Source organism: Anneissia japonica, unplaced genomic scaffold, assembly GCF_011630105.1.
Source record: "Anneissia japonica isolate Jap-2015-1 unplaced genomic scaffold, ASM1163010v1 scaffold685_len2926416_cov193, whole genome shotgun sequence".
In the NCBI taxonomy this organism is placed as follows: domain Eukaryota; kingdom Metazoa; phylum Echinodermata; class Crinoidea; order Comatulida; family Comatulidae; genus Anneissia; species Anneissia japonica.
In genome coordinates this window covers 674,049-690,481 of record NW_022692922.1, presented here as the reverse complement: position 1 = coordinate 690,481, position 16,433 = coordinate 674,049, and the positions used below count along the sequence as shown (strand labels likewise).

At 31.1% G+C, this 16,433-nt stretch overlaps 1 protein-coding gene across 1 annotated transcript in view; it reads left to right on the top strand.

Moving 5' to 3' along the window:
* LOC117100463 (multidrug resistance-associated protein 5-like) overlaps positions 1-16,433 on the top strand; it is a 68,383-nt gene that overhangs the window by 34,126 nt on the left and 17,824 nt on the right. The window contains exon 5 of the mRNA XM_033240165.1: positions 15,436-15,583. Coding sequence (XP_033096056.1) covers positions 15,436-15,583 — 148 coding nt within the window. The remainder of the gene's footprint in view (positions 1-15,435; positions 15,584-16,433) is intronic.

Here is a 16,433-nt window from a genome sequence, read left to right as displayed (position 1 = left end):
ATTTACTAACAACAGAATCCACAATCAGGTGATTAAGTCGCAAAACTTTATCTGCATATGGTGGATTAAGTTGCATAACTTTAGCTTTGTTTGGTGGCACCATTTACTCTAGGTAGACGACGACCGGTTTCGTTAAAGGTTGGTACATTTCTTACAAACATTCAGCCAAAGGTCATTTGAGACGGCAGCCGGGTTTTTATCGATGTTTGCCATCCTTATGTGTGCCATCGTAAAGTCATGGTTTGCTGAAGTCGCATTCAATTTAAATCTCCGAACTTCTGAAGCTGAGATATTCTATGAATGTAGGCTTGAATCGCAGGCTACAATTTAAAAACGGGTGACCAAATAATGAATTAGGTGCTAAATTTTGATTTAATGTTAGGTAAGTTAAAAACAGACATTCCGTCCGAGTGGGACTCATTCAAAAATTCGAGGGGGTTCGCTAGAAAACGGGGGTTCACAAAAAAAAAAATGGGGTTCGCCCAAACCATAAAAACCCCCCCTGGCTACGGGCCTGAACAGTATAATTATAATTAGGCCTAATGAAAAGTATTAAGTAGCAGTTTTGAGACCAGAGGAAATCTTTAATCACACATTCTTTGTTTACGCTTGATCAGATGTGCATCACACTGGCAGATACTGTAGGTGATTATTGGTAGGCCTCAAAGAGCGCTTGCTTGCACTGCAACTATAATAATCTCTGTATATAAAAGTCACCAGCTCGCCATATATCAATTATTTTTTCTTTAGAAATTCAAAAATAAAAGTTAAAAATACAATTAATGAGTCCAAATACTAACCAACACCAGACTGGATTACTTTGAAGTGGTATAAGCTGGTTGTTGTGAAGCTTAAGAGGTTGCTAGCCAAAATTAATTACAAATGTAAGTTCAAAATAACGTAAAGCTCCAAGTATGCAACTCTCTTAAAAACCAATTGGTAATTAATATTTATAATGTTTTACCTAATTTCTAGTTAATATATAATAGTTAAATTTCTAATATGGTGCCTCCAATTTATGATACAAGTATACTGTCTCTGTTGGAATCTTTTGAAATATTTTCTATGTCTGTAAATTAAAGTAAACAAATATTGTTCATTCATCTTCATCTATTCACCTATCTATTGATATCCATCCATCTATCCATCTATCTTGTGTTTTATTGTTGCTATGTTTTTATTGTTAACTAGCTTTTTGTAGGAAATTTTATTGAATTCCAGGCCTGTAATTTGTACTTGCCATTTCTATTAATTGATTTTTATTGTACTTACATTTATATTTGTAAAAATGGGTTTTAATGTACTATACTTTGATCTTGGAAATTTTTATTGAATGTTGTAATTTGTACTTGCCATTTTTATTGATAGATTTAAAATATTGTACTTATTTTTATCTTTGTAATAATGGGTTTTGATGTACAGCACTTTGATCTTTTTTTGTAAGGCGCTATATAAATGCTTTTTAATAATAATAATAAAAATATCCACCCATTTATCCAACCAACCATTTATCCATTAACTCATTACGGTATATTATAAATACACCAGTATTGGAGTAACGTAACCAATTGGTTAAAGTTGGCATATTTAAAAACATTACCAATATACATGTATTAATAACATGATAAAATACATAATGTGGAACAGGAGAGGTACTATTTAAGACTAATAAAAATTAGTAACTTATATTTCCTGTTCATTATATGGAACTATCCTGTTCAGGGCATATACTATAAATTGGTTTAATGTCTTCAAATGGCATTAGAGATATTCAAAAACAATAATACATTAACAATATACATAGTATTTTACTGTTTGAGACTAATTATAATTAGTATTGTATGCTCATCATTATTACGGAGCCATCTCATTCAGTATTAGCTATCACTCGTTTAGCAATGTGATCGCTGTGTTATTGCCGACTCCGATAATCACAGTATGTCAATGACCGAATGACATGCAATGCAATACATACATTTTGGATGTTTTTATAAGAGCCGTAATGATTGTGCATTATGAAATAAAGTCTGGGAAAGCCTGATTGAACTTAATTGAATTCCTTATTAACAAATGCATATAATAATTGCCAGAATATTTGCTTTGTTTGTCACATAAGCTGAGAATGAGTAAACAATTTCTTGATTAATGCAGATTAATGTTTGTCATCAAAACAGTGTAAGAAGTAAGTCTTAAGAATTAGTCTTCTTGTTACAAAAAAAAAAATGATATTAAAAAAGTCCAGTAAATATCATTACAAAAAGAAGCTTTGTTTAAGATAGAAACCAATATACCTAAAATGATATTGTAAAAACCCTATAATAATAATAATAATAATAATAATAATAATAATAATAATAACTGTATTTGAATCAACACTTTTACAACAGCGGCACACTCTTAAAATATCAAATGAGGTGTTACAATTGCTTGTCTATAGGCACACAGATTTACAGTACATCTGGAGAAGGTGGTAGTGCCCCATGATGCCTAAAACCTTTCCAGAAACCAGAATTTCACTCACGTTCTATTTTTTTCCAGTATCACTCTTTTAAAAATATAAAATAATATCAAAGATAATATAATTGTGTGGGTCAATTTTGTATTGTTGTGATGGTTTTTGATATTTTACCTAATTCTCTTTACTTTCCATGTTGTTTGAATCGATATTGTTTGTGTAATTGTTTAAAAGAGTACCTTAACATTGATGAATAAAAATTTGGGCTAGTGATTTTCATTGGTGATCACATACAGTATCAAGAAAGTATTAACATTCCCACAGTAATTCTGTTTTAATATTCTTTATATTTTGGTTTAATCTATTTCATTTCCTTTGTTTCTTGTTTTATTTATTTATTTATATATTTGTTTTATTTAATTAATTGATTAATTAATTAATTAAACAATATTTTGTGGGAGCTGATTAGGGAGCCTAGTGATCAGCTCTGGTTGGATAGACTGCTTTCACAAAATATTGTTTATCTCATAGCACAATTTCTTTTTCATATCCTTGTTAAAATGTTTGTGATAATTATAATGTATCTAGGCAAATTTGTATCCTTTCTGAGTCAGTTATTTTACATTTATTCAAGTTATTTTTCCTTGTGTACAACTGTAAAAAGTGTATGTTTGTCAGTGATCAGAAGAGAAAGATACAATACAATACAGTAAATATAATTGAAATGATAAACAATTTGCAGTTTCCAAAATTATAAGAAATTCTATCAAATTACAAAATGCGGTCTAACTTTAATTTAATCGTGTTACAGGTTTAAATGATTTAATTTGGGTTATTGATGATACAATTAGCTAATGTATTTCAGTCGTGTTTCATTAGCAAATCATAGGGTTTTCATTTAATTAATTAGCCAGCTAAAAAGGGATATTTTACATGCTCCAATTAAGATAATTGAAGATTTCCTCTTACAGTCTGTGATACTTTATCTAGACCATGCACTATTTAAAAAAAATCAATGGTTAGTTAAATGAAGATGAAGTTTAACAACATGCAGGGATGGTACATGGATTTCTCATTTGTGGTTATAGAACGCATGCTTTTCATAAAAGCATTTTCAAATTCTAAAAATATATGATAAAAATATACAATGTTTTTTTATTTTAAAAATGGAATAATTAAATACAATAATTCTGAATTTATTTTTTTTTATGCAACATAGAAAGATAAAATATTTTTCTTGTCTAATAACAGATGCATAATAAATTCATTTTCAAGTATATCCTTTTGTTGGCTGATGATCAATTTTTGTAATAATAAGTCTATGTTCTTAGAAAATTTAATATTTGATTCTTTGAAATGAGCAATGTTTTGATTTTTTTGTGGTTTCCCTCTGGTTTTACTACTGTATGGACTCAAGGTTTAATCTAATAAGTACTGTCCATGCAATGCATACTCTGCTAAGAACGTACTTATTAATTTCCGTCCCGGTCACTCTGATTCTATTTGTTATTATTGGAGCGGAACTATGGATTGCTGGTTTAGTGTTCGCTTTCCAATCCATAGGACATAGGTCATGGTTAAATCATCGCAAAACTTATTAGGTTTTATATACGTAGAACGAGTTGGGGATGTTGTGTCTCAGCGAACCAAGCCAAATCACTTCCTGTAATGTCCGTGTACGTGTACAATTGAGAAATACATGATTTGTTGTGTTGAGAAAGATTTACCAATTACAATTAATAGTGACGTGTGATATTGGCAATTCTTGGATTATGTGCCTATAAATATTTAATCTAATTACATAATTTCATATTCAATTTTTTACACAAAATTACAATAGTTTTGCAGTTTGATCAACTCATGTGAGGGTCTTTCACCCCACAATATGTTTTTTGTGTGTCTGTTCTAATTTTATGAACATGTTTTGGAATTAGAACATGAAATCTAATTACAATATTCACTGATAATAAAGAAGGGTTGCAACAGGGTAAATTAAAAAGGGTGTAATTTCAATTTAAGCTGAACCCAGTATGAAGACCATGCGGTCATTATGTATTTTTCAGTTTCCTCCTCTTCCCACCACCTCTAAAACAAATTATGAATTCTGCCTGGGGTAATAATATTGGGGTAGTCAGACGACTAATTTGTGAGGTCTTACCACAAAATGAGGTATTTGAGGTACCCAAACCAAGTACTGAACAAGAAAAGAAGTTTTTCCTATCAGGGAGCCATTGACCGGAGTAACCTAAACTTCAATTCGAGAATGGCCCCAAATGTTCATGCTTTTAAAAAACCTATTAACAAATAATTGAAAGTTTCTTACATAAGATAGTAAAAAGAAACATATATGTATTTTGTTTCTTTTTATTTCTTTATTTCTGTTTTGTTTTTGATTATTTAAGTCTTTTCTTTTGTCTTGTAATTGATTTTTTAATTTAAATTTTAATTATATACTTGTGAAGAACACAATCAATTATTATTATTATTATTATTATTATTATTATTATTATTATAATGAGATGCATTGTTGGTGAAGTCGTATTAAGATAATTATCAGAGTAAGTTAAAGCCAAAATGTTGATCAAATTTTGATTTTTGTTTATGTTTTATTTATTTTATGATACAGTACTCTCATTGTGAATTTTCTGTATACAGGTGTTCTCTGCACATATTTCTATACTTCTATTTAGTTCATATTTGAGGCTGATTTTCATAAAACCAGGTTCTCATACACTTATAACTCCAAATGATCACATCTCTGTATCTACTTATCCTAGAAAAGCCATTCAAGAAGACCAAATTAAGGCTTATAATGTGATCTACCCACATACTATAAACTCAATATTTGATTTTCCAGCCATAACACCCATTTTGTGGAGAGACCTCACTTTTTTATGATTCTCATTTTAACATTTATAGCACATTATTTCCCAGCCAAAATGTCTTTCCACTGTGCAAATATATTACTTCTATAAATAGTTGTAGTTATATTTAGCTTTGTACAGTATTATCACTTTAGTAGTCACATCAAGATGGTCTGTGATGAGCTAGAATTCAAATTCAATATTTAATTGCTTATTTATACATAAAGTGAGTTAGCTTTCAATGGAAAATTAGAATGTTTAAAATATTGTTGTTGCCAATTAACAGATGGAAAAACATCAACCTTAAGTTGGCTGTAAATAAATTTTTAAATTTTCCTATCAGAACAAAAATCTTTTAACTGTGTTTTATTAATAGAATTTATCAACTTATTTGATCTCTTTAAATGACGCAATGTTTTAATTGAATTTTATCTTTTTTTTTTCTCTACAAACATTTTGTCTAAAATAGATTGATTTCAGTTGTGCTCCCTACAGTACCGGCCAGTTTTATTGCAAAAATTCAACGCATTCAACCCGTTGCGTTTTCGTTGACAACGCGTTGGCGTTTTCGTTGGCGTTGTCGTTGAAACTGTTGACATCGTTGAGAGCTCAGAAATAGTTTATTCTGAATTCAACGCAAAGCGTTGAATTAACAGCTGTCTCTTATACACATCTAGATGTGTATAAGAGACAGGAATTGCAACGCTTTCTAGGTTTTTGCAATAAAACTGGCCGGTACTGTATTTCTTTAACAATCTCATTGTATAGCAACTTGTCCATTTCCATAGTTTTGCACTCTATTTCCTTAATATTGAGACTTTGAATGTGCTTACTTTTTTTCTGATTTATCAAGTTGCAAAGTGCTTTTCTCAACCATGTTTATAATACAGGAGCACACCCTAAACAATCAATTTTCCTGTCTATTTTGCATTTTTGGACAGTGGTGGCATCAGCATTTTCCTGACAGGTGGTCCATCGTTTCCCGAAAGATGTGGCACACCCACTTCAGTCCCACCATGGTTAGGATCAAGAGGAAAACAAATTTAGGTTATGTCACCTATGCCCCAAAATGGCACTCTCAGGCTGGTTATCTCTGGCTTAGAAAATAATATATTTGCATTAATTTTTTGCAGAAAAGTTTTACCATGATTCTCCAGTGTCTGGCCAGGTGTCTCCCGTAGCACCTAATAGCACCACCCCTGCAATCTATATTAATGCAAAGGGCAATGTCTGTTAAGCTACGTTAACATGAAGCCCGGATCCAGTCCGGAGCCCGGACAAAAAATCGTGAGTTGCTACGTTTTTTCGGACACTGCGTTAAAAATCGCGCACGGAACAAAGTTGCTCAGGTTAAGTACGTATGCGTTCAATTGGTTCGAACCAACCAAGCTTGTTGCTGATTGGTCCAAGAAAAAAAACGTACGATTTCAGGATGCAAATGGCTCTCAGATCCATCGCTTCAGATCCATCGCTTCAGATCCGGAGTCTGGATTGGAAATCATACGAATTTGATGTGAACGGTCCTATTCTTTATTTCTGACCCCATTTTTCTTGATTTTTTCTCCGGGCTCCGGACCGCAATCCGAAGACCCGAAAAACGAAGACCTCCAGTTATTTCTCAATTATGTTATTGAAGGTATTTCAAAATCATAAAACAGGTGCCAAGTACCTATTTCATTATTTTATCGGAATGAAATGAGGAATATCAAGAAATACTTAAGGGTCTCCCTATATGGGTGTCTACAAAACGAAGACCAGAAAAACGAAGACCCACATTTTTTTTCTTTCAATCGTGATGAAAATAATGTTTTTAAATCACTTCATGCTATGTATATACAGTATTCGTCTTCTTAGCACATTGTTGCCTGAATCTGAGTCAATTGAATGATTTACCCTTTATTCCAGTTCCAAAGCGGCAACCAATGTACGTCCACAGCTGGTGGTGGCTGAGTGCGTCTTGCCGCTCCTACCCTCTAAACGAAAGTAAGGCTTGGCCTAGCAGTACGCGTATTTTGGGGGGGGGCCTACAAAAACCTTGAATATTTCATTCATAAACTTGTTCCACGTTAAAATATACAGTAGGCATGTGGTATAGTGACGCATTATGTGCAGCATCGGTCATTTGGTAGTGACACCAACACAGAATGGACGAGATAATTAAGGGTCTTCGTTTTATAGACACCCTATATGGGTGTCTACAAAACGAAGACCGAAGACCCGAAAAACGAAGACCCACATTTTTTTTTCCCAATCCTGATAAAATAATGAAATATGTACTTGGCAACTGTTTTATGATGATTTTGAAATACTTTCAATAAGATAATTGAGAAATAATTGGAGGTCTTCGTTTTTTGTGTCTTCGGTATTCGTTTTGTAGACACCTATATAGGGTGTCTATAAAACGAAGACCCTTAAAAATTTCACAAACAGACGGCCAAAAAATTTCGTAATTTTGATTTTGTGACAGCCTGGCGTATTATCAAAATGAAAGAGAAAAAATAGGGGTCTTCGTTTTTGGGTCTTCGGTCTTCGTTTTATAGACACCCATTTTTTTGTTTAATTAATATTTTTATGATTTTTAAATTTTTTTTTTGAATATTTTATGCTATTTTATGTTCTCATTGGCATCAGAAAGCATCTAGACAGTGATTCAGCTCACTTTTTGGCAATCCTGTCTAAGTATTTTATTTTTTCTGTTATTTTGTTTTTTTCAGTTTTATTGTTCTTTGGACTAAATAAATGAAATGAAATTAGTAATTGAATCCAAACGTTTCTCTATTTACCCTTTAATTTATTATTTGTCTCCTAGGAGAAAACACAATATGTTTAACAGCAATATAAATGAATAAATAAACATTTGAAAAGGAATTTAAAAGTTTGAGATTTAGGAAAATTAGGGAGTGTTATGGAGTTGCTTGTCTAATGTTGTAATAATTTGTTATTGACTTATCAAGTTTCACTACTGCTCCTCTTGGCTATGTTTACAATACCCACACTAACAATATCAATTACAGCTTATTATCTTATATTTGTGTATCAGCTCTAAGGGTTTTAAGAGTGACTTCACAGCTTGTAATGCTATCATTCCTTGTAGCCATTATGTGATCTTAGAATTATGTTGTTTGCTGATGGTAGGCAGAAACCTATACAAAGTTATGATAGAGGTAGCAGATATAATGTCAGCAAATATTGTCAATGAAATTTGTGATTTTGAGCATTAATTTCAACAATGAATTTATTCATTCATTTGACAAAGCAACAATTTAGTAGATACTGTCTATATAATATATATTAATAATAATACTCGTTAAATTACCTAACTTGTATTGAAGTGTTTACATTTTCATTAAAAATTAAATTAAAATATTGAATAAATTAATTAAAAGGATTTATTCAATGTTATCAACATTAAATTATTGATTCAATTTCATTGTTGTTGAATATTTAATTATAAACTTAAAAATTAGATAATGAAACTTGCTTGATTTCATGTAAATGAAGAACACAGTACACTCATAATGTAAAAATTTTAAAATCCAACTTACTTTTTTATAATAACACAATACACTCTTTGAAAATTGCAAAGATTGTCTCTGGGTATATGTTGTATTTTAATACTAGACGCTTTGAAGACTTAAATTCAGAATGAGAGAAAAAAAATTAAATAAAACCATTCCTATAGAATCATGCAGTATGGTATGTACAAAATTGGATTTACCCATGAGTGATTATGCTTACCATTCTTGTAGTTTTTGTGAACAAATTCAAATTCAAAATTCAAAATACATTTATTGACCAGATTACTCAAATGAATGTAAACAAAAAAATCAAATCAAATCATTTAAAACAATATATTAGCAAAATATATAAAAGCAATTTGGTTCGAGAAACTACTTGGAAACCCTACATGGCTTGTCTCTAAATCTGTCTTTAACAAAAAATCTTGAGCAATACAGAAACAATCACAAACACATATCTCCAATTTTAAATTAAGGCAAAATTAAATAAATTGTCAATATTAGAAATAACAAAAAATATCCAAATGTTTTAATGTTATATTTTGTTTCAACATGGATACTTTGAGCTGATATTGTTCAGTAGGGCTACATTAATAAACTAACTGTTCGCAGATTTAATAAGGATTTTCATTAAAATCTGTAATCATTGATCCGTACGTAAATTAAAAGTGTGGTGCTTTTTAATGAACAATTCAAAGATTATTTTATATATATATATTTTTTTAGAGTATTATATATAGTAATTGTTATTATCGTGATGGAATAATAGACAATAACTGGATTAGGTGTAATTTTGCCCTACCTGACGTGGAAATGTACCGAATACTCAGTAGACCTACATTTGAAAACAACTACGAAAAAAAAATCGCAAAAAAAAAACTGCGAGAACAACTTGCGATTTTTTTCGCAGTTGTTTTCAAATGTACTGAGTACTCGGTACATTTCCACGTCAGGTAGGGCAAAATTACACCTATACGTATTATATATAGTTATAATATAATTTTGTTTGTTTTATTTTTTGAGATTATTTTTGTGTGGCAGTATTGTTAATCTTTATTCATAAATTTCTGGCTGCAGGTGATTCAGCACAATTTTTACCATGTACCAAGTTGAAAATATGTCCTATGGAAACAATGTTATTGTTGCTGATCTTAATGGCTGCTATTTTTGTAATCTTCTGTAAATAGAAATAGATTTTGTCAATTGTTATTAGTATGTTTAGTATTATTATATTATTTGAAATGTCAGCATGCTTTTGAATAGGTAACACAGTGTCATTCGTTAAAAATATTTCAACATGAATGTTATCGCTCTCTATTTTAGAAAGGAAATACTGTATCACTGATACCAGCTTTGCTTTTCTCAAAATACCACGAAATGTGTTACAGGATTTTTAGGGTTTTTATGTTGCCTGGTTTAGTTTGGTTTGGTGTGAAATAAAAACCAAAATCCTTACTTTTAGTGGCAGTTTATGCTACAAGGCAATCTGCTTTTTTTTTCTGAGTTTACTGTGTTGTAACCTTTAATGTCCACATGAGCCAATAATACTATATACACAGAACTTACAGCTCAAACTTTAAAGCCTTCAGCTGTAACACAAGGAGACCAGCAACAGAACTGAACCAGAGACCAAAGGACCTGAGAGGATCTCCACGGTTCAGCACATACTAACTGGCTACCACCAGTTTAGCTATGTTGCTTTTTCCTTAAGTGTACTGTATCTGCATTATATTGATGCCAAATGCACTGAATGCATACCCTGAATACAGAAAGGTAAAATTACATTATGATGACATAGTCACATTATGATGACATAGTCACATTATGATGACATAGTCCTACTCATCTCTAATTCTCTTCTTGGATAATTTCAATTTCAATTTATTTCAAAAAACCTACAAAAAAAAAACAACAAAGAAATGGCACAACACAATAAATCCAAAGTGTAATACATAAGGCAGAGTTTAGTTGATACTTGAGTTATGACATTCATTAATAATTTATATAAAGAAAAATATTAAGTTAACAACATAGTTTTACATGATTAACTAATGTGTTTTGAAAAGCCTTATCATCATCTTCAATATTAAGTACATTGACGTAATTTTTTTTATCTTATCTTTGACGCCTTCACAGGGTGAAGGCGTCAAAAAAAAAAAATTATTATCATCATCATCATCATCATCATCATCATCATCATCATCATCATCATTATTACTACTACAAAGTTTCATTTACTGTATTGCTTGTGGTAAAATTGAGAAAAACCTAACTAAAATCAATTAATAAAGTTCAATTGAAAATATCTTGCTATGATAAATAGTTCAAATATTGAAAAACTGACAGTATTTGCTTTATGATAATGTGAATTTACTTCCCTGTTAATGTTTAAAATGTTTATAAATAATTTGAGCTATCTAGAATAATGACTAATAGAAACATGTGGAAGACTAGTGTTTACATTTTCATTTATTTGATTATGAACCTAAATATTATTTCTATGACATCTTAAAGGGTTCATTTTGTCGTAAAACATTGGCCTACATAGCTTGGCCCTTTTTTATTACTGTAAAGTAAAATGTAGGTGTCTAGCTTCTGCACTATATTAATTTGAACTTATTTATTATTGTCCAACCTGTTAATTTGTGTACTATAGGTCTTTGTTAACTTATTTCCAATTTTAATTGTATATTATTTTTTGTAAAAAAATTTGACTGCTCTATGCATGTTGTTGTTTGTTTATATTTTAATAAAAACTACACAATTTGATGCACCAAGCTTTTGCGCACACAGGGTACTTCAGGTTTATAATTAATACTGTTCATGTTCAGTTGAAAATAATGAACAAAAACATTTAAAATTCAATATTCAAATTGCTTACTTTGTATTTAGTCAGTTATTAGCTTTCATCTGGAAATTAGAATGGGAAAATATTTCCCTCGCCAATTAGCAGATTAATAAATAATACTGTTCCAATATCCTTTGCAAAGCCTTTAAAGTGGTCGATAATCAATTTAAGGATTTTCTTCCTAAGAAGACAGTAAATCAGGTAAAAGTGAATGCAACATTAGTGTATCTCACTGCAAGTTGATAACTAGATCCCTTTAACTGTGCAAATTAATGTTTATGTTCTAATTTATTTCTTGATGGGTTTCCAGATTTTAGAGCCAAACAGTACATTTAGAGGCCGACTAATACCTTAATATTTTCTTGAGTTTGAAAAAAACCAGATGGCTCTTCAGTTAGAAACCTTATACCCACACTTATGTAGGCCTATAATTTCTTTTTGAATTAACTATTCATGATAAATAGTAAGTTATGTATCAATTTTCAGTATTGTATTTCATATCGAGTTCTGTTTTTGCCCAATGAGCAATTTTCTAACGGAAGTTATAGGAGATTTGATATGTTCTATGTATAAAGCATTATGCTATCGTATACACATTGAACATGGTAGCAAAACACATCCAGGCTTTAATGGAAATTCTTGAAAATTCATGGAATTAAAAAATATTTTTCTCGCATGGAAAAGTCTTGCATGCCATTTAGTCTTGAAAAGACCTGATAAGTCGCAATCATGCCATAAAGTTGTGGAAAATCCCTGTGCTAAAATAGTCAGTCATGGAAAAACCAATGTATGGGTGTAAAACATTGCCAACTTGAGAGATTTCAAATGAGCAACTACACCAGTTGGCTAAGGGTGGTGCCAGGGCCCCAGGATCCAGGGGCAGAACCCCGGTGTGGGTCCGGTTTTCAGTCACATAATCAACGGTTGGTTGTGACAATGAACGTACAAAACCGCACGCGCCTCCTAGATTCTACTTTGCACGAGTGTTAGATGATGCGACACTCTCTGCTGATTGCCAGTGGCCGTTAGAGGGTACCGTCGTTAAAAATGATTGGGTTCTCCATCAAGTCGTGTCGGCCAATGTATTGTGTGCCTAGTTAAAATAGACAATAGTTAGTTTAAGAATCAGATTGTTATACTGTAGTTTGTTAAATAGTCAACTGCATTGATTTATAGACCTACTACATTAATAATAGATTGCAATAGATGCTACAGATTGCTAATATGCCATTAAACTATGCTAATTAAGCAAACCATATAATAAACCATGTGATTATTTCATATTATTATCAATTTTTGTTCAATGTTAATGTTATTGTTATCATTAATTTTTATTTTATAGTCATATTCATATTTTGAACTTTTAACATTTCCTTTTATGTGTTCTTTATTAGTGTTATAATAATGTTTCTTCTCATTTGTAATGAATTGTATATCAAATTATATTTTAAATTTGGTAATGTTTTATTGTGATTCAAATTTGTGTTTGTGATCTCGTCTTGTGCTTCAGTAATATACTAATACTACGTATACGTATACTACGTATACCGTACTAATTCCAGGCACTGTGTGTGTAAAAGAAGGCCAACATAGTTACAGAAATCCTTAGAAATCATTCTCTATAGTTGCTGATTCTAGAGTCAGATAATGTTACAATTTAATGATAAATGAAATTGTAAGAATAAAAAAGAAAGAAATTGTGTAAGTATTACCACATATTTCTGTCAAACTCTATAGACAACATTTGATGAGACTTTTCTGATGAAGTAGAACACTGTCCAATGACAGATTTAAGGGTGGGAGGGGGAGGTAGCTGGCTTGGATTCCCTCCCATAAGAACTAAAGGAGAAAAAGAAAAATACACTCATATTTTAATATAGTGCCATTTGCAGCCACAGGCCTATAGCTACTATAAAATTTTGTACCTTAGCCCCAACCTTGGTCGGGCTGAGGTGATGCAGACCATCTATCTATCTAAGTTCCTCCCTAGCCCTCCTCTATTTTGAAATCTGGAGTCTACCATAGCTAATTTCCTATATGAAAAGAAATGAATTGTTTGATAAGATTTTTTCCAAATATCATGATAGTGATACATTGCTGTCACAAAAATCTGATCAGATTTTCCAGACAGTCATTCATATAATTGTATGCCAGCTTAACAGGTCCATTGAATGTAGTCCACATAAGCCACAACTCATGTGAATCTAATCCAGTTGAAATTTCAGTTATCTGTCCATTATCCTGCATATTCCTTTTATCAAATCAAATTTAAGTTCTTATATATTTGGTTTATTTCTAGGATCCTTCACTCTCGTTTCATGTGTGCCTGACCCAGCTTCAAATGCCCTTTAACGTATTGATTACGGTTGTTGACTGGATACAGTTTTGTTGTTGGATGTTGGGTGTATTGTTTTCAGTTTATTACGGGAAATTTCATTTCTCCATTGTTTTTCTGATTGTAATTACCATATATTTTGATCAATTTTTAGTATGTGGGTATCAAGTTTCTAGTTTATGTAAATTTCATTTCTTCATTGTTTTTCTGATTGTAATTTAGCTATTGCCAATGCTTTGGATCAATTGTAGATGAAGTTTAATTTTTGACTGGATTCATTGTTTTTGCATGGTGTATTGTTTCCTGTTTATTATATAAATTTCTTATAATTTGTTTGAGGTTGTAACTGAGCTATTAAGTAATATGGTCTTGGAAGTTTATAATTCCTTTACCCAACATGGTATGCCCTTATTGAAAATGATTCAGTTTGTACTGTAGGCCCTACATACCCACTGATGGTGATTTCAGTACTCTAGGAAACTACCTTTGTCTGGAATTGAGCCTTCTGCTTTGGTCTTTCCTTTCATAATCCAATAGGCCTAGGCTATACACAAACACAGACAGTATTTGTGTGTAGTTCAGCTAATCTGGCTTTCTCAGATTCAGAAACTCTTTGTTGTCAGTCTGCGTTTAACAATAGCAAAAGAGCAAGGTGAAATTCTGCCGCTGTCATGACCCTAGTTTTTAACTACATATTTATATTTTGTTTAATAAAAATAAAAGTAAATGTTTAAATTGATATCTAATTTTGTATATTGTTTTTATCTGAAAATTACAATGGGGACAAATTTTCCTTTTCTGATTCAATCAATTGAAAAATCAATAAGATTGAGCCAACCAATACATTGACAAATAAATAATTTTCCATCGAACAGTTGATAAATTGATGAATAACTTGATTGAATGATTGAACTCAGTAAATTAATCAAATAAGCTACCAATCAGTAATACATTAATCAACCAATTAATTAAAAACTGACATTTCTAATATAAGAACACATTTTATAAGAACACTGAGGCTGAAATTGCTTGAAAACAAAATAAGAACAAATTGAGGCTGAAGTAAAATGTCAAATGAGGTTTCTATTTTTTTTTAAATAGAAAAGTCAACAGATCTTATGATCTGTATGTTATTTGCAGTATGTGTGACTATGTAATACCCTTTATAATACAGTCAGTAATATACTGCTTTACAATAATGATTTTCTATGTTTAAAAGTAGTGTAAAAATAAGAACAAAATAAGAACATTTTGAGTCTGAAACACTGAGCCTGGGCAATATTTTACTGGGCTTGGAAATGTTGAGAGCCCACTGTCCATACTGTAAATTTAAATGCATTTAATTTTAAATCTTTTTCGACTCAATTCAATCTGATTACCTTGGTTTCACACATTTAAAACATTTTTTTTTTCAGATTTGAAGAGCTTTGGGAAGAGGAACTGGCCAAAAAGGGAGCAGAAAACGCATCTGTTGGGAAAGTTTTCCAGAAGTTTCTATGGCGACCAGTTATCATTAGTGTATTTGTTCTTGTCATCACACTGGGTTCATGGTTTATTGAGGCTGTGAGTAATGCATGATTTGAGTAATTGACTTGAAATTTATTTACATGAAACGTTGATTTGGGTTAAGTAGGTGTAAGTCATGTTGAACATTTTAAAACATCTTGAACTTTCTATTGAAGTGACAAGAGTTGTGCATTTAGTTTACTCCTACTTACCTGACATATCGCCCTAGAAACACACGATCAGGACATTTTAAGCTCATCAAAATACACTTTAGAAATGACATTGAATTGACATATTGATGTCCTAATCCTACATAGCCTGAAAATGTTCTGGCAATCGGAAATAGTTCTGAATTTGAGCATTAGGCAAAATAAAAAAATAAAAATGTTTCTCATTTAAGCTTTTCAAAGTAAAAATAAGTTTGAAGCCTTTGTTTTCTAGTTTTCTTTACTAATATTGCCACAACATATATACAGCCACATATCAAGGCCTTAGCCAGCATAAACCTACAGATAGTAAAAAGGCTAAGTAATTGAATTGGATACAAGACTTTCTAAACCGTGGCACACTTAAACATTATGAAAGTTATCAAAACCCCCAATTATAAAACACAACAGAACTGATATATGTAGGCTATACAATATTAATAGGGTCTGTCAAATATTAACACAGTCAGAGCAACAAAGCCTTAACAATTCAAAAGTCTGATTTTTAAATTGTGAAAAAATTAATTAATAATTCTTAATTAATAATTAATTCTCATACTCATTGTTTGTAAGGATGATTCAATTTCTGCAGGATTTTCTGTGGCTTTTAAAAATGTTTGTTTATAGCATGATTTGGCGAACAATAGCCACATTAAATATGACATCATTAGTCATGCACAAGTGTAGCCAGCAGAGCACGA